The 19,739-nt window shown below is 39.3% G+C and overlaps 1 protein-coding gene across 1 annotated transcript in view; it reads right to left on the bottom strand.

Annotated features, from left to right (window-relative positions):
* The window catches only part of LOC119422521 (ephrin type-A receptor 6-like), an 85,771-nt gene that overhangs the window by 15,482 nt on the left and 50,550 nt on the right, over nucleotides 1-19,739 (bottom strand). The window contains 2 exon segments of the mRNA XM_037689901.1: nucleotides 12,539-12,883; nucleotides 15,714-15,869. Coding sequence (XP_037545829.1) covers nucleotides 12,539-12,883; nucleotides 15,714-15,869 — 501 coding nt within the window.

Raw genomic sequence — 19,739 nt, 5'->3', positions numbered from 1 at the left:
GCTAACAAACAGGCAAAGTTGATTCTAATAGTTAATGCCGAAATGTCTTGGACAATCCTTTAGTGCTCAGAGTAGTCTTTGGGAATGAGCGTCAGACACCACCACACCAAATTTTAGGTCCATATCCGGAAAACTGACAGGGTTAAAGCCATTTCTGTGCTTTCTGGAATTGTTTTGCTGTGGTGGCCATCTTGAATTGGATTGAACACTTAAACAGTTGTAAGCATCAACTCACTAATTACTTTCTAATATTAAAGATTTATTTAATGAACAACAGTCCAAGTAACAAAACAATGTACTTATGTCAAAATGTTTGACTCGTACGCTCAAGATTTTATTTAAACTTTCAGAAAGTTCAACTTCATTCAATAGAGTGCTTTTTTTAAAGACCTCTGTCTAACTGATAGCAAAATATATCAAGAAACAATGAATAGATTTAAACAAACCTTTATGAAACGAATAAATAATATGACATCTACAACTGATTAACTTTTGGAGTCAACCCCATTTGACATAGCCACCGCAGATTTAGCCACCTCGATACACTTCTGTGAATTTTACAGACACTGAACTAAAACCTGATGTGGTAATAGCTGAGAGTGATCCCCAACACATATTCCAAGCACAAACAGACTATGCAAAGTTACATGTTATAATTAGCATAATATTAGTTTTAAAGTTTTAACAAATTGGCTAAAACTGTCTTTTCGCAACATATAAAATGATTTTAGTTTTAAATTCTGACAGGCAGCAGGTGATATGCATCATTTTAGTAATTTCTAGGCTTTTAATTAATTTACATCTTTATTTCTCCATGGTTTAGAAACAAGCCTCAAAAGCTGAACTTTTACCCACAAAAGCAGAACATACAGAAAAGAAAGAGTTGATTTATGTGCTGACCGTTTGTCTGTCTTGATGTCAGGGATGCATACCTCTATAAGGCTATGAGGGTTATAAAAGCCTTTATATCTACATTTTTAAACCTCAACTGCAAATTAAAAGAATGTTCAACCAGTTAAATTGTCACTTGTGATTCGAGAGAATTTGATGAAACTATGTGTCAGCAGGCAGACATGTCTGCATAGCCTACTTAGAAGACAAAGGTTCTTGAGAGTCACATTACAAAAAAGGATTTAGGTCCACAGAATCTTTATTTTATTCATAGGAGAGAAACAGCTAAAGTTTTAGATATTTTTGTGCATCAACAACTCTTTGGAAACTGAGAAAAATCCCCAACAACCTCCTGCGCGCTTATGTAATAAGATATTTCAGGCTTTGCACAAATCTATCTGCACCCTGCATACCGATGCAGGCGAGCAACGCAAAGAGAACAATTATCATTATTTAATCATCGTTCATTTATCTCGAGTTGAAAGAATTTATGTGTATTAGTTGGTTTATTGGGAACATGTAAAAGAATATAGGTTATCCCTCAGCTATGGGTGCTTAAAAAGCTGAAGAAAAGCACAAAAGGCGAGACGCTGGAGCGAATGAGCGAACAGGGAAAGCTGTGAAGAAATCCCACGAGGTTGCATCTCCCCAGCATCTGAGCATAAAAATAGAAGACAACTTTATTCCCAGAGCAGAGGGGATGAAAACAGAGGGGAAAGAACTGAAAGGAAGGAGCAAAGTACGCTAGAGAAGCCTCTCCAGAACAAGGACACCAAAAACTGTAAGAAAACACTTTGAACAGAATTCGGTAAGACCAGGTTTATAAAAATATATGTTCCAGTAAGTAAGAAAAACATGAACAGCTCAAGATGCAATCAAAATAAAAACATGTATCTATTGCTTAATTGATTAACACAAGAAAGTGCTACAACACACTCTGTGATCAAAAGTCTGTAAACTAGACTTTTCAACCGATAGTGGGCTTTAAATTAGTTATTTAAAGTAAAATAAAGATAAAAAGAACTGGGCATGTTTTGATTTAGTTTTTTTTTTTTTCCAACGGGTAAAAGGAATGCATAATGTATCAAAAAATGAAAATGCAGTAGATGTAATATTCCCATCTTCTAGCAAGTTTTACCTTTGACAAACTACTTTGGTAGCCACTAACAAGCTTCTGGCAGAATTCTGGGTGAATATTTAATCACTCTCTAAGGAAAGGAAAAACAAGTTTAGTTTTTTTACTTTAAAAAATGATAACATTTCTAAAGTTAGAACTTTCAAAAAATGTTCATAATAACCAATAATGGTCAGTCAGGTCATCTGGATAGTTTCTTTTTTGTAGAGACATCTCGCCCTCTATCCGGAGGGCTCCATCAGTCTGAGGAGTCCCAACTAAACTGTTTTCCCCACCAAGCAGCACACTCCTTTACTGGAACAACCTGTTTGCTGGTGATAAGATGGTTCTGGGGGCTGTCCTGTCCCCTGTCGACTCCTCCCAGACAGGCAGCCACAGCCACAGTGGTTCAAGACATCACAATACGTCTTTCCACAAAAAATAAACTGTCCCGATGACCTAACTGACCATTATGGATTTTGTACCTGGATGATTGAACATGAACTTTGATGTCTTGAACCACTTTGGCTGTGCCTGCCTGCCTGGGAGAAGTCGACGGGGGCAGGACAGCCCCCAGAAACCATCTTATCACCAGCAAACAGGTTGTTCCAGTAAAGGACTGTACTGCTTGGTGGGGAAAACAGTACTTGGGACTCCTCAGACTGATGAAGCCCTCTGGATAGTGGGCGAAACATCTTTCCACAAAAAAGAAACTGTCCAGATGACATGAGTGAGCATTATTGGATTTTGCACCTGGATGATTGAGCATGAACTTTGATGTTCATAATAACATTAATTTATTCCAAATTTCAAACAATGTATATTTCAGGTGACATCTGTCTACACAGTGGTTTTGGATCTAACGTGTTCTTCAGTCTGCCTGTTCTGTTGACGAAAATCCATCCCATGATGTCCAGTTATTCATCATCATCTGTAGGAACAAGAGCAGCCTTGTATACAGGGTGTTATGAAACTTTTAGCATCACTACATTGTTAGTAAAGGATTAGTTCTGTTTTTCTGTGGAAAGGTTATGAACAATTAATGCTAAATGAACTGTACTTATGTAGCGCCTTTCTAGCCAACCAAGCTAATCAAAGTGCTTCACGACACAGTCTGTGCCCTCATTAACCCATCTGCACATACATTCATACAGCACTCTGCGATATTTCTACAAAGTTAATCTAAATCAATGCGTATGTAGCCTAATCAGTGCTTTAGATCACATTCTTACATACATGGGGCAGACATCAGACGCAGTGAAGGGTTTAGTGCCTTGCCCAGGGGCAATTTGACGTGTGACTGTTGTGAAACAAACCTCCAACAGTCTCGCTGGAGGACGTCTGCTATAGACTCTGATCCAAAGCTGCCCCATCTCACAGATAGCTCTTTGAGCAGTCTCAGTTTAGAGAACTGCAGTTTCATTCTGACCCAACTGATGTGCAGATAAATAATATTATTAACTGATAATTTTTATATATGAATGTTTATGTTCAGTGCCCTGAGACAACTTCTGTCGTGACTTGGCGCTATATAAATAAACTGAATCGAATTGAAATGCAGGAGTGTTTTAATATTTATACCAGAATAATTGTGTATTCCAACTTTTATCACAGATTTTCACAGAGCTCCAAATGTTCAACATGTAAGATCAGTTTACAGTTTTCTGATTGCAGATGGATAAGCCCAAGTTTTTTTAAACCCAGACATGACTAGTTAAAGGAGTCCCACAAGGCTCAGTTTTAGGTAGCCTTAATATTTTCTTCTTTTTTTTACTTTAAGACATGTTGTTAAGGAGCTTTAACTTGCCTTTCAGAAGCTGCAGGTAACACTGTAAGGGTTAAAGCTGGTGCTTTGCATAAATAAACCAAATTTATGTTGTTTTTCAAGAAACCCTTCCCAGAACCCAGAGAACATTGGTATTTCTACCCTTAAGCGGGAGACAGTAAGTTAAAGGTATCATCCTTTTCAGAGGATTTGTTGTGTTATTTGTGTTTTTCTTGTGTCAGCTGTTCCTTCCTTCCTCAGTGTTTTTCCCTCGTGTTGCCAGCTCCTGCTGCACCTGTCCCTCACTGTCCTCCCTCAGGTGTTTGTAATTATTTCATTGTTATCGTCTCTATGTAATGTCGTTTGCCTGTTGGTGGATTGTCCTGTATGGCATCATGTTGTGTCTCGCTCTGCCCCTCCTCGTTAAAACGTAAGTTTTGCTGCGATGTCAGCCTTTTGTTTTCATTAATTAATATTATTATTATTTTACCCTCGAGTTCCCAGAGTGTCTGTCTGCACATTGCGTTCAATCCACCATTAGAACCTGACACCTTCAGACATTTGGGTATTTGGCCGAATGATTGTCTTTTTTTGAAAGCACATATTGAGCATTTAGTAAAACAGCTGAAGCTAATTAAAAAAATTGAAATGGGATCTATTTAATTTTATTGATGACAACAAAAAAAATAAGGCTACATTTTAAAATTTCAAACTTGCTATATACAGTAGTGCATGAGTGGACGAATCAAGCACAGTCAGTCATGTAATAATTCTGTCTAACAAGAAGTCAAAGAAAGATAATACTGTAATAATAATAATAATAATAATAATAATAATAATAATAAAATCACTGAAATCTTTATGACGTTCATGTTCAATCTCTCTCTCTCTCTCTGTGTGTGTGTCTGTGCATAAACCTATATTTTCCATTATATATTCAGTTAGTTTGCATTTTTATCTTTTCCACTGGGATCTTTTTAACATTCCTTTTTCCCCACATGTAAAGCTTATTCTAACAGAAAAATAAAAATAAAAACATCTATTGCCGATGCCCCTACGCTCTCTTTGTAGGAGCACATTTCTGATCTGAGCAGCAAACTCCTTACACAAATTTGTGCTGACTTCTCTGTGCTTCTTCACAGTGCTGCAGTGAACTTAGTGGGAGGAATTTTCTGTGACAAATGCTGTGCTGAGCAACAACTAGCCCACAGCGAGTTTTGAGCAGAGCGAAGCTCACTCCTCATAAATATAGAGATCATCCTGCTCACTCGAGTCCGCATTGCTGTTCTGAGAGATGCTTCAAAGGCTGGCCGTCATCAGACAACCAGCATCCAAGTGCGTGGAAAAATTAGCTGAGCACAAATAGGTGTTTAATAGCTATTCCTGAGCTTTCTAAAAGTTAAATCTTACAAAGCTGAAGAATTAATTTAAGCATTTGCATGATGTATTCTCCATTCTTCTAAAATAAACAGTTTGCTTCCTTTTTGAGCAGCAGAAAGCCAACAGGGAGCGTCGTGAAAATGAATATTCATGTCTGTAGGAGGTGCGTGTGCACAAATGTCGTATTTGTATAAATTTACTTGCCTGCTTGTTGGCACATTTGCCCCACTGTGTCTGCTTTTAGCCTGTCTGCCGAGAAAAAACAGTTTGACAACTTAATCCAGCCTAAACACCCTAATAGGAACATTCCCACAGGCTGCCTTTTCCACTGAGATTATTTTACATTTTGACATCCTCCCATCAGTCTAGCTGCCTTTGCAGCAGAGAGAGACTGGAATACACAGAGCCACACACACACGACTGACATTCAGCTTTCATGGGAGGATGACAGCTTACCAGCACACATATACAGTACACGTCTAAAAATAATACCTCAATACATTATTTTTTGCTGCACACTAGAGGAGAATTAGCCATGAGGAATGCCCGCCAGAATGGCAGGAGGACAAATGCTACTGGTGATATAACTGCTGCAATCTTTTATTGATTTAGCAGCCAGGTTGGTCCGTTGCTGTGAAAAAAATGAGTAAATCAGTTCGACTAAATGCAGAAAAAGTTCAATAAATTATTAGAAAAATACTTCAAATTCACAAATCAGCGTTGACCATTTATAAACATAACAGGAATGTTAGTTCAGGTGGAATATTTGACAAAAAATAAATAGAAATAGCTTTTTCTTTTTTTTTTTTTAACTCAGCGTTGTTTCTTTGCAATCTTATATAGACTGAATTGTTTGTGCTGCTTCAATCTCAGAGCAATTCACTGCTTTTGACTCAAGGAACTGCTGTTTTCTTTTTTTCACAACTGTAATCAGTGCATGGCCACAGATCATTTTGGTGACATTATTTATTGGCGATGAAATAAAAATCTGTGAAACGCATATCGCCCGCTACCTTTCATGCCAGTGATTTAGACTAAGACCATCTCATAATGAGAAATGACACAGTTGTCACCATTTTGGTAATACCTTGAAAAAAAATATTATGCACAATCATATGCAGTTTTGCAAGATGCCATACTTAAAGACCATGTTGGGAACGACTCTCAGCTACTACCACATCAAATTTGAGCTCATCTGTAAAATCGACTGAGTTGTAGTGTTGTAGTGTGAATTTGTAGTGTTCTAGAATTGCGCCGCTCGGAGTGGCTGCATGTTGGAGTAGCTCTGTTACATTCATTTTGATATACTGCTTTTGGAAACTTTAATTTCTCTTTTTCTGGATGTAAATCACATTTTTTGGGATGATTGTTTCCTTTGGTATTAGATGCTGTGCAGCTGGAAGGATTTTTACCAAAACCTTTTTAGTTTTGGACATTTGTTCAGATGCATAACCATAACAGCAAGGTGTTTTTTTTTACAACTAGGAGCAGCTGATTAACACTTCAAATGCTCAAATATCTCAGCTACAGCCCCAAATCACAAATGAGTTGAAAAGGAGGCGCTGCGGATGCATTCTCTTCTACCTGCCGGCAGTGCTCGAGTGCCTGACCACTGAGATCCTGGAAATGGCAGGAAACGTGGCTTGTGACAGCAGAAGGATTGGGATTGTCCCCTGACACCTGCAGCCAGCTGTCCGCAGTGACAAGGAGTTTGGCAAGCTGCTGGGAGGAGCGGCCATCATTCTGGGAGGAGTTCAGCCGAGCATTGGTCCTGAAGCCCGGAGGAAATGAGAGTATCTGCGGCCAGTTTCTTCAGATCTGCTCTGACCTTTTTAAAGAGACCCTTCTTGCTCACAGCCATTAGTGTCTACAACGTCTCTTAATGAAACGAGGATAACGAGTTACAACAGCATTTAATTTCCCTTTGGGATTAATAAAGTATTTTTGAATTGAATGGAATTTTAGTCATTTTTGTATTAGCTAATTGTGATTAGCTTTAATGACCATCCTGACTTCAAAAGTTAATCAGTTGTAGATGAACATCCTTTGATTTAAAAAAAATCTGTACCGATTCATGAAACATTTTGCTAACAGTACAGACAAACAAGCACACGCATACAGACATGGGCAGAGACATGATTGTTCAGCCTTTGGGGGTGAACAATAATGAGATAGTTTGACATTTAAATGAGCTGATCAAGTCACTGCCACAAGTTGCTTTGGTATGAAAACATGATGAGGTAACTCTGGAGATTTTTTTTTTCTTCTTCTTTCAGCTGCTCCCTTCTTCAGGGGTTGCCACAGCGAACTAACTCATGAAGACTTGGCAATTGTTTTTATGACGGATGCCCTTCCTGCCACAACCACAGACCACTGAGCTACCAAAGTCCTCTGTGTGGAGCAGAGAGCTGCCATCTAGGACACATGGGGGAGCAGATGGTGGGGGTTAATGGTCTTGCTCAAGGAGCCAGTATGGGGCAAACAAGGGTGGAGGCAAGTGTGGGTGCTTCACCTTTTCCACCCACTTTTTGATGTTTGATGTTGTCGAGGTCTCCTCCCAATCGGACATGCCCGAAGCAACTCCCTTGGGAGGCGCCCATAAAGCATCCTTACCAGATGCTCGAACCACCTGAACTGGCTCCTCACGATGTGGAGGAGTGGTGAGTCTACTTCAAGTTCCTCCTTGAAAACTGTGCCTGGACACAGCTAACCAACCTCAGCAAACACAAAAAAAGGACCTAAGTCAGTCCATTTTACAGTTATGGAGCAAAGATTTGGTGTGTTAGTAGCTGAGTCAGATCCTCAACAGAAATTCAAGATCAACATCTTTTCAAGATCTTTATTTACAAAGTAAATAATTTACAGTTAACACTGTTTGTCTGTTACCCCAATATTTCATGAATCACAGAACGAGTTGTATTAAAGCAATCGGGAAATCTACCAGAGATTTTGAAACCAACTCAGATCAAGATGGTGGTGTGGTAGTAGCTGAGTGTCATTCACAACCCATGGTCTTTGGTGTGACATATTGTAATGTTGCATGAGAATGAGAATAACTTATTCTGTTGTTCAAAACAACAAAGTCCATGCTCAATAATCCAGGTATAAAATCCAACAATGTTCAGTCAGGTCTATATATTTTTTTTTTTTTTTTTTCGGGGGTGGTTGGTGGTTTTTCTGTTTTTTGTTGGGGGTTGTGGGGGGGGGGGGGGGGTGTTGTGCTTAGACATTTTGCCCTCCATCCGAACAGATTCATGAGTCTGAGAAAACACCAAACAAAACTGATTTTCTACCAACAACTTACGCCAAATTGAAAAAAAAAAAACAGTTATAATGGTGCTAAAATGGTCTCTGGGGCACGCCCTCTCCTCCGGTGCCCGCCCTCTCCCTTGTCGACAGTCATGTCAACGTGGTTCAAAACACCAAAGTCCATGCTCAATAATCCAGGTATAAAATCCAAAAATGTTCAGTCGTGTCATCTAGACGCTTTCTTTTTTTTTTGTGCTGAGACGTTTCATCCACTTTGGAGTAGGCTGTTAGTGGAGAATCAGTGGTGTTTCCTCAGACTGAAGAAGCTCTTCGGATGGAGGGTAAAACGTCTCAGCACAAAAAAAGAAACCGTACAGATTACCTGGCTGAACATTGTTGGATAATTCTGTTATGATTTATGAAAATATAAAGGAGGTGACAAATAAACATTATTTCTAGAAATGTTGTGCATTTAATACTTTGTATTGTGCATTTACTATCTTTTTTTGTTGTTGTTGTTGCATTCATTCGGTTCCTGTTTAGTCCTGCTTGAGGTTACAAAGACCAGATTTTTACTTTATCAGAATGAATTTTATGTAATGTCACTTTTGCTTGGGTAAGAGTTTATTTAAGTACCCACTTTTTTTTTCTTGAATCCTTTTTGCTAACAGTCTATCCCTGTTTAAAATGCTGATGCTGCAAAGCAAACAGCCATTGTACGAGGGATCAACTTCATCTAGCCGGAGCTGGAAGGACCTGGGAGACCACAGGGCTTCCAGCAGATGCATAATAAATGTCTGATGAATGGGATCAATGCACAAAAAGGTGATGTTCTTCAGGCATTTATTATTCATAGCAAGCTTCTCACTGCATACGAGGGGAGAAATTACAGTGTGCGAGTCAGAAAAATTATTTGGTCACATCAGGGACTTGGGTCTTTTTCATCAGGAAAGTGCAACACCTTCACGAGGTGACTTTTAATCTTAGCTGTTACTGATTCTTCACACTGTCAAAAAGTTATGACAGTCACATCAGGTGCCACTCATTTTCATTTTAGTGAATAAATTATTGGCACAACAAATACAACTGGATTATTGATGAGTATCCTGATACATGCTCAATAATCCAGGTAGAACAAGATGAAAAAGTTAAGTCTGTTCCTCTGAACATTCAAAAAACAAAACAAACTAAAAAAGTAGAAACGTTTCGAAAAGACTTCTTCAGTCTGAGGTGCTGTATTCAGCTCAGTCTGTATACAGCACCTCAGACTGAAGAAATATTTCGGATGAAAGACGAAACGTTTCTACTTTTTTTGTTTGTTTTGTTTTTTGAATGTCCAGAGGACCAGACTTAACTTTTTCAGATTATTGATGAGATTATGTGCTTTCTGTAGTCTGGTTTCTGCAGCAAAAGTATAATTTAAATTATCTTATGATCTAATTTCAGGAGCCACACTAGTCCAGTTAAGCTTTTTATAAAGTAACATTTCTTTCATTGAAGTTCATCTGTCAGACAAGATTAGCATCTTTTGTAATTTTGATAAAAGAGCTTGTCAAAATGTCACAGCTATTATTTCAGTAAATAAAATCAACATTTTGAATATCTTTGAACTGGATTTGACTCTAAATATTTCTTGATTATTGTCTGGAGTAAAATATTTGATCAAACCGAGTTCCTACAATAAGTATTATTATACACAAAACAATGATTTTGCACATATGTACAGATACTTCTCATCTTTATTTCTCATCAGAATTTTACTCCAAAATGTTGTCACTGATATGAGAGAAAACATTCACCCTAGGAAAACAATAATTATCCCCTTCTCATCCTTCATCTTGTCCTTCTTCATCAATTATTCCATCAATATTCTTACCCTTGAAACACAAGTCTTCGGTTGAACCTCCGATGTCTTCCTTTTTGCTAATTCAAGCCAAAGACAATGATCCTGTGTGAACTTGTGGCGCAGCAGGCCTCAGGTCAGCTGGATTTTACTAATTAGGATGAAGTTAATCTGGCAGTTGCTCTGTCAGCTGATCAAGGGTCAGAAGTGGGTTTCACACATTGACTCGTTTAAGTGCACTGACAGGTTGTGGAAGATAATGCATTGTGTTTGAAAAGCAAAAAGCCAATTTATGACTTCAAATATTTAATACTTTGTATTTAGCTCCATACAATGTAAAAAATATATGCAAGATATTCAAGTGGGTAGGAGTAATGTTGTGTAGAAGAACAGAGGTATTTTTTATAAATTTTGATTTGCTTGTGTGATGCAGTGCAGTGATGAATCCTGGAGAGTGGTGTTACGTTATTCACAGCGAGGTGCAACGGTGGAGCCAGTGTGTAGCTACACACCAAAATGGAAGTTAGTACTTCACTTATTTTCAAATTCTCATGCTCATAACATGCAATGATGGATGGACAGAGGGTATTTCAAATTCTCACCCTTTTTGCTTCCCTCAGGGCTGTGTCTTGAGCCCCCTCCTGTTCACTCTACTCACATATGACTGTGCAGCTACCCATCCAGGCTGTCACATTGTAAAATTTGCAGACGTTATGGTGGGATGAATCACAAACAATGAGTCCAGCTACAGGCAGGAGGTGGAACACCTGGAGAACTGGTGCAGGAAGAACAACCTTCACATCAATGTGAAGAAGACAAAGAAGATGATTGTGGATTTCAGACAGAGAAAACACACCTCCTCCCCCCCCCCCCCCCCCCTCCAAACATAGGAGGATCTGTGGTGGAAGTGGTCTCCAGCTACAAGTACTTGGGTGTGCACCAGAATGACAACCAGCAACAACACTACCAGCCTGATCAAGAAAGCTCATCAGAGACTCTACTTCTTCAGGCAGCTAGAGTGTGCTGGACTGGGAAGCTCAGTCCTCACCTCCTTCTACAGGTGTCCAGTGGAGAGCATCCTGTGCTCCAGCATCAACGTGTGGCATGGAGGCTGCACAGCTGCAGAAAGAAAAGCTTTGCAGAGAGTGGTGAAGGCTGCACAGAAGTCTGTCAGAATCAGTCTCCCCACCTCCACAGACATCTACACCTCCAGATGCAGGAAGAGGGCCACCTGCATCATGAAGGACCCCATTCACCCAGCACACACTTTTTTTTTGCCCCGCTTCCCTCAGGAAGGAGGTTGAGGAGCATTAAGTGTAGAACCACTAGACTGAGGAACAGCTTCTACCCTGATGCTGTTAGACTCATAAATCCCTAACCAGGATAATCACTGTAATGCCACTTTAATTGGTGACATGTGACTTATCTGTGCTGCTGATTATCTCATGCTGCTGATCTCATGCTGCTGATTATTACATGCTTCTGTATTCATTCATACCCATCTGCTCACCACAGACTCATGTTCGGTACGCCATAATGTTTTCCATTATCAGTGTTTAGCGTATCTTAGATCTTTTAACGTACTGTTTGACGTTTCGTTCTTGACACATATATCTTAGTGTATTTCTTAGACTTAGATCCTTATTTACTGTTTCTTTTTATACTTTATATTTTGCTATTTTGGAGTGTAACTGGGACCTTGTGTACATAATTTTGTTCTACCTCATGTACCACACGTGATGAGAATGACAATAAACTTTGCTTGAACTTGAACTTGAAAATAAAGACCTGTGAGAACAAATAAAGATTTGTAAACAATTACTGGGTAGAAATACATCACACAGCTTGTTACAGGCTGGGTTGCTAATGAGTATTCTGTGAGGAATTACTGGGTACTGTTTTAGGATACCTGGTTCTTAAAAAGTACAAACTGCATCATTATACTTCATCTTCTAAGGCTGCATCATCTCTTTTAAATACAACTACTTAATTTTATTAAAGTGGTTAATTTCAGACAAGTATGTTTATAATAGGCTGACTTTGAATTTGTTCAAAATCAAAACATGTTCAGTCCCAGAAAAGAAATCTGAAATTCATCAAAAATTCTGTCATGAGTAAGTTATACATTCATTTAATTATTAAACCATTTAATCCTTATTATAAATACATTGTTTATTACAGCTCCAATTCAAACCAGTACAATAAAACAAACTTGCAGTGGGAGAAGAATACTCTTGTTGCACCTGCCACAGTGAATTTGTGGAGAATAAACTGAATTAAGAGCTCTGTAACTTACCAGATTGATGTGTGGTGACGGTAACGTTTGCCAGTGAGCGTGCAGCCACACCCAGCTCAGAGACGCCATTCACCGCTTCCACGTGGAATGTATAGTTGGCGTGCATCGCAAAATCCAGTATTGCCACGGATGTACCAGTGATACCAAGTGGACGAGGGATGAAGCGCAGATCAGGCTCACACGGCTCACATTGCATTACACCACTGTCACCTCCATCACATCTTTGGCACAAGATGTTGTACGTGACGTCGCTTCTTCCTCCTGTGTTAGCGGGAGGCATCCAGTGCAAGAAAAGAGCCGTGTCGTTGAGCAGTGAAACCAGGTTCCTGGGAGCTGATGGAGGCCCTGAAGACAAAACAAATTAAACAAAGAACTTAAAAAGGGATTTATTTATTTTTTAAACATTGTCACACATTTCACAAGTTAACAACCAAAAAAATAGTTTGATTCTTTACCATGTAGAGTAGGTGTTTGGCTTTCAGCTTGTACTGCCGTGTCTAATCCGGTGTCAGCTATTTTCATTGATACAATCCTGCCGGTCCACGGTGCTTTTTTTTAGTTTCCGAAGCCGTAAATGATCTGATTTGGCAAAAAGAAGCTGAAGTTTTGTGAGACTCCTTGAATATCCGTGTGTAGGCGTGTGAGTGGTAAAGCTTTCAGTGCACTGTGTTCTGTTCCAGCAGGCGACTTGTTGGTTTCAGGCATGAAACTGACAAAAGTTTCCACACTCCGTAATGAGTCTTTTATTTCATGTTTGGACATAAAGAGATGCACTCAAATATAGCTGAAAAGTGGATGCAGCTCTACCCTGCATCGACTTTTAGAACTAATCTAAAAACAGACTCATTTCAGGACGTCCAGGACTCTGGGACTATTCTGAGTGAAAATGTGTCACATGACAGGAAACTGAGAACGTTTTGAGACATTTTGCAGCCTCTGTCACGAGTAACGTTTGCAAACTAGTCTCCAGCTATCCCACCAAATGGTTTATCTAACTTTAACAACATATTTGTATTTATGTTGTGAGATTTTGCTGCCATGTTTTAGTTGAACATAAAGTTTAAAGTTAAAGCAAAACATTTCAAAAAGTGATTATTTCCAGATAAAATTTCCACTAAATAGGTTTTAGGCAATGTTTTATTTGTTAACGAGCATAAGCTCTAAATGTTGAAGTGTACGTGACATTGAAGTGGCACCAGTGGCGCCGGAACGGGGGGCCCAGGGGGCCCTTGCCTGTCAGCTGGTCCCAGACATTGACACAGGCTACACCCAACGTTGATAAGATGTGACTGACGTCTGTGTGTGTGTGTGTGTGTGTGTCTACATACAGACAGGAACACAAGAAAACCTACAGAATTCAAATCTGGGCCAAATCGGTTTACAAGTTGCCAGATCCGCATAATTGTGGAGGGTTTACGCTCATGCTCCAGCTCCGGGTCGGTCTGGGATCATAAGCCTGCCTGACAACTGCAAAAAATGTTTTGGCTCTGATCCGATCCATGTCTGGACCAAATCAGCCTAAAAATTATATAACAATTATGTATTTGTGCCACATCTGGCCCAAATGCAGTATTTACAGCACCTGTTGGCCACCTCTGACTCTGACCTAGATCCACACCAGTTATGGGCCATAGAAAACAAGAGACCCCGGGCCCAAGTCCATTTAAGGGTCTGGGCCAAACCCTCACCTATAGTTGGCCCAGAGCAGATAACTTTTGCTGTCAGGGTACAAATAATTGTGTGGATAGTTTGTCATTTTTTTCTCGTCCAAAAGCAGCTGGAGTTTCCAACTGCGCTGCGATGGCAGGTCGCTTTGGAGAAAATTTAGCCAGGAGGAGGAGAATAAGAGAATTCTCCTTCTCATCTCTGAAATAACCGAAGAAAAAAACAATCATTCAGGACCTGTGGCAGCAGGTCTGTTCCGATTTCTCAATGCATGTCACTCAGAAACAGTCGCCACATCATCTCTCCAGACATCCATTGCGCACGGAATCGTTTCCTCCCCAATAAACTTCTGCCTTTTTCTTTTCTTTTTTTTTTTTAAGACAACGGTTGTTAGTGTAAAAACAAAAAAAGTGAAAAAATTGGCTCTTTTGTTCTCCACAAACGGTCAAATGACATAAACAGCGAAATATCTACAAAGGATCTACACCGCTCTGTGAAAAAAAAAACTTCTTATTCATGACTGTAGTTTGTTACTTTTTTTTTTTTCATTTTCAAAAGAAAGACTTTTGTTGCAAACTTTTCCAAATCTGATGACTGTGAAAGTACCCATTTACCGTGCATTACCATTTGGCTAAATTAAACATGTGCGCCTGACATTCAAGGTGCGTATGAACAGCGAGTGCAAGGTGACAATACACCCCAATGCCCCCCCACCTCAAAAAAGAATCCGGCACCGGTGAGTGGTGCTTGAACTAAAATGAAGTTTTGGGTGTTTTATAAGATGTAGAGAGCAACAACACACTCAAAGAGTGCTTACAACAGCTCTAAAAGCACTTCAAATACTCCAGTCCAAAGCAGTAATGTTCAAACAAAACTACTTCTGTAAAGGACTTTTTAAAGTGAATAACTGAAACAGCATAAAGGTTCACAACACGGCATTTGAGACATGCCTTTCTTTGAACAGAATTATCCCTTTAGTACAATTAATTTAACTTTACTCTAGGTAAGAGGATAAGGTCATGTCTCTGCACAGCACCTAATGTGGTGACTGAGACAGATTTCTAAAAGTACATCATACACATTTGATTGCTTGTAATAAATTATGTTTAATTGGATCCTACTGCATGATGTGGAATAACAGACCAAAGTGCTGAGAGATGTTTCTGTACAATTGGATAAATCTGATCAAATGGCCTGTTGAATAAGTGACGTTGTTTTGATTTAATGAGAAACTTTTCCACTTTATACTTGGGCTTCCCGTGATAAATTGTTACTGTTTGCTAAAGCAGTGAATCAGAACAGAGAGTTGGAGTTATAATTTAAGCACGTTCAAGGACAAAAGGAACACTTTAGTTTTGTTTTCCAATACAGTTTGTTTTGGAAAACCTCTGAAAATTAGCATCAACCGCAAAAACGATGGACAGAAAGACTGGAATACGGCACGAGTCGGACAAATGGACATTTTAAATGTTTCATAGGATTATAATTTTTCATTTAAAGGCTGACTAACTTGTGCACGGCATCGTCGGGGGGTCTTTGTTGGCCCTGTAGAAGCCTTTATCGCAGTGACAGATGGTGGCCGCCTGGTCATGGCTGGAGCTGTGCAGAGGACACTTGGGGCATTTGAAGTTCCCAGCATTTCCCTTGAAGAAGCCAGGCCTACAAGCTGCAAAGAAAGACAGAATTTAAAAGAAAAGTTAATTAGCTTAGTGATCTTCAAATGATTGTCTGTTGGTGCACGCCATAATCTGTGATACAGAACAAACAAGTCTTTAAGCAGGGAACAATTTTAGCCTCTTTAGGGGAGTGCTGAAGAACCCCTAAATTTTAAGTCAGCCCCCTAAAATAAAATAAACTATCATTAAGATTTTGCAACTTCTCCTCCTCCACCATTACCCTCAGCACTGGCTTCCCTCAGGGCTGTGTGTTGAGCCCCCTCCTCTTCACTCTACTCACATACGACTGACAGCGCACCTACCCATTCAGGATGTCATATTATAAAGTTTGCAGACGATACAACGGTGGTTGGATGCATCACACACAATGATGAGTTCGGCTACAGGCAGGAGGTGGAACATCTAGAGAGCTGGCGCATGAAAAATAACTTTCACATCAATGTGAAGAAGACGAAGGAGATGATTGTGGATTTCAGAAAAAGCAAACAAACCTAGCCCCCCCCCCCCCCCCCCCAACACACACACTTTTTGGTGTTACATTACAAATGCTTCTGATGCCAATAGCCACTACGTTGTTCAAGTCAAGAGCCATTGTCAACACTGGGGGCTAAGCACCCCTAAGGGGCAGATTCTAGAATCACCCCTGTCTTTTAGTAAACAAAACATGAAGCAATTCTTGGACTACAAAGAGTTACAAGATACGCATTTCTCTGTCAGAACGACCAATCCAAGAAATATAAGTTAAGTAGGAAACATTTGTCTTGCAATTTTTTCATATTAAGTGTCCCCCGCCTCTCGCACATTGTTGGCTGGATATGAGCACCAGTGACCCCCGTGACTCAAAAAGGAAGAAGTGGGTAAAGATAATGGATGGATGGATAATTAATTGTGTCTTTAATTGTAGTGAACTTAACCTGATGTCAAAACTAAGCCTAAGGTCAAAACCCTTGACCTTAAGAACCTTGTGGGACATAAACTGTCATTTCATTGATTTGAATCCAGAAATACAGGTTCACCCATCCTGAGACTTTCTTTCTTGAAAATTCAAGTGAAAGAACACTCTCTTTTTATTATCATACTATTTTACAAATGTTGATAATCAAAGTGTCTTAGTTCAAACCATTTTAGATGTTGCAGTGAACTAATCAATTTTATTAACTGTGAAACAGTGTAATGATTTTTTAATCCTCATGCAAAGTTAGAATTCATGTTAAGGCCGGTTACAGAGTAATCATGTATTTTCTGATTTCTGTCTTTGAATGAGCAAGTGTAAGTTTTGTCCAAGGTCGGAGTCGAAGCAGACATGTGTCTTGTTTTAAAATCCTCTCAGACGTAAACAGAGGAGTTGGCACTTGTTTCTCCAAACTCGCCAAAATATTTCTCTCGCCTGTCTGAGAACAGTTTAATCTGTTCCATAACAATTCTTGCTGTTTTCTGACTTCTAGTAACCTCTTACATCACAAAACACACCCCTGTCTGGTTGATATGGACCAATCAGGGACGCTCAAATATACCGGAAGTAGAGCTCTTTAAAATGCCGGTACTTCCTAGTTCTCCAGTTCGGTGAGGCGCTGAGAAGTTCTGAGATGTTCGCAGTTCTGTGAAGTCGTTTGGGAGAACAGAAGTCCAGCCATGATAAGGCTCTTCCGAGTTGGATTATAACATCTTCCACCTCTGAGTGGAACTTCTGAAGGACTCCACTCATGTGAAGTCCACTTGCTGATGTGAGCTTGTGTCGGACGGAATCTCGTCACTACTTCGGACGAGTCACAGCCATCCTATGGAGACGCTGGACAGGTAGCGTTAACTGGACCTCCATATCTGCTGATTTATCTTCAGAAAGGTAATGAGTCAAGTTTCCTACCAAGCGTACCGAGGAAAAGCTGGGTTCGAATGGAGAGTGTCGGTTCTGGTCAACACTCCCCCTCACACACCATCTTTTACTCCCTTTAAACTTCATTTCCATCTTTAAATTCTTCTCTCAAGTAGAAATCCTTCCAGATAATTTAGAAATGTCTGTGTAAAGTGCTCATCCACCGCCGTGTGGATAATTGATCATAATTGTACAGTTTTCATTAATGTCTGTGGTGAAGCAACGGAAAATCATGGCCGTATGGTTTTCCTGGTTGTAAAGCTGATTGATTATGTTGTTATTCTCATATTTGCCAAATTAATGTAAATGTTTGATGTTAAACTTTGATTCTGTAAAATAAATGACCGCATTCATTTTGATGGGTCAAAGATAAATGACGTCTCACGTTACATTTCATTAAATTCAATGCACGTTTTATTCAGTCCAGAAAAATGAAGAATCCGTTTTAATTGATGAATATAATCTAGTATCTGTTCATCTACATAATGAAAAGTCTGTTAGCAAAACGTGCAAATGGCAGCCCATGACCACTTGCTTTTGTTTACATACAGAAATAGCCAAAGTGACTGAAAATAGGACATCAATGGCAACTACATCCATGAAGACCTATCTGGTCTTCATGGATGACATGAAGTTCAGTTTGACATGACTGTCGACGAGGGAGAGGGCCAGCACTGGAGGAGGGGGCGTGCCAAAGAGACCATCTTAGCACCAACATAACTGGCTTGTTTCACTTTGGAGTAAGCTGTTAGGGGGAAGAATCAGTTTTGTGTTCTGTGTTTCCTTGACTGATGAAGGCTTCTGGATGGACGGTGAAACGTTTCAGCGCACACAAAAAACAAAACTTTCCAGATGACCTGACTGAAAATTGTTGGATTGTATACCTGGATTAATGAGCATGGACTTTGTTGACCTATCTGGGTTGTAGCAATTTGACAATTTTATTGTATTGGTAAGAATTTTAACTCGGATTTGTTGATATGATATGAGTGTTTTGTTTACACTGAGTGCATACCTGCATTTCAGAACTACACATCAATATATCTGAAATTCTGCTGGAGTAAGCTCTGTCAAACTGCACCTTTTGATAAAGTTCAGCATCATCTTGATTGTGTTTGATTAAATATTTTGCACTGAGTGCCTTTGACAACAAACACATTTACTACTGGAAGACAACTGGATTTCTTCCTGTCCCATGAGGTTGTTATTATTACATCTGTTGTATCTAAAATATATGTTGGATGTTTGTAAAGATTTAAAAAATGAAAATTATGACAATTGATGTCAAATAATAAGACAAGTTTTTTATTGCTTATCAAAACAAATTAAGATTTCATGAAATTATAATTTTTTTCTTAAATTTTTGTCATAGGAACCCAGAGAACTGCCAGAATTTATTAAAAGACGTGAATATAAATCTTCCACAATAGTCTCTGTGTTCTATTTGTTTTAATCAGCATGTTTATGTGGCTCTTTCTTTAAGATTTCCATGAATACAGATGAAAAAAAAAGTTTTTATTTCAGGTAAGACATTCAGTATTCTCAGGTTTCCATCCTGACACAAATTCCCTTTTGACAACCATGATTACAGTTTTACCTTCCAATTTCTTTCTTTCAATCAACAAAACCAATCTTCCTTTCCTTAATACTTCACCAGCTGTTTTGCCATGCCTCAGTTTTCACCTTACTTGTTTCCTCTTCTCTCTTCCAATATATTTTATTTTTCCATTTGCCCTCCTGCTTTTCTCAGGGTCACCATTTTCCCCCAGGGCTTATCAGAGGATGACAAAAACCTCTGCACATACCCCGACATCAGTCTGCAGGGCAAAACAAAGCTCCTGTAGAAAAGGTATTTAATTTGGGGCAGTTTTATTGCAGAAACGTTTATTTGAGAGTACCTGGTATGTGTGCATGAGGATATGGATTAATACATTACCTCAGTGTGTGTGTGTGTGTGTGTGTGTGTGTGTGTGTGTGTGTGTGTGTG

Source organism: Nematolebias whitei, chromosome 2, assembly GCF_014905685.2.
Source record: "Nematolebias whitei isolate Nwh7 chromosome 2, NemWhi1, whole genome shotgun sequence".
In the NCBI taxonomy this organism is placed as follows: Eukaryota; Metazoa; Chordata; class Actinopteri; order Cyprinodontiformes; family Rivulidae; genus Nematolebias; species Nematolebias whitei.
This window is presented reverse-complemented; position numbering and strand designations above follow the sequence as displayed.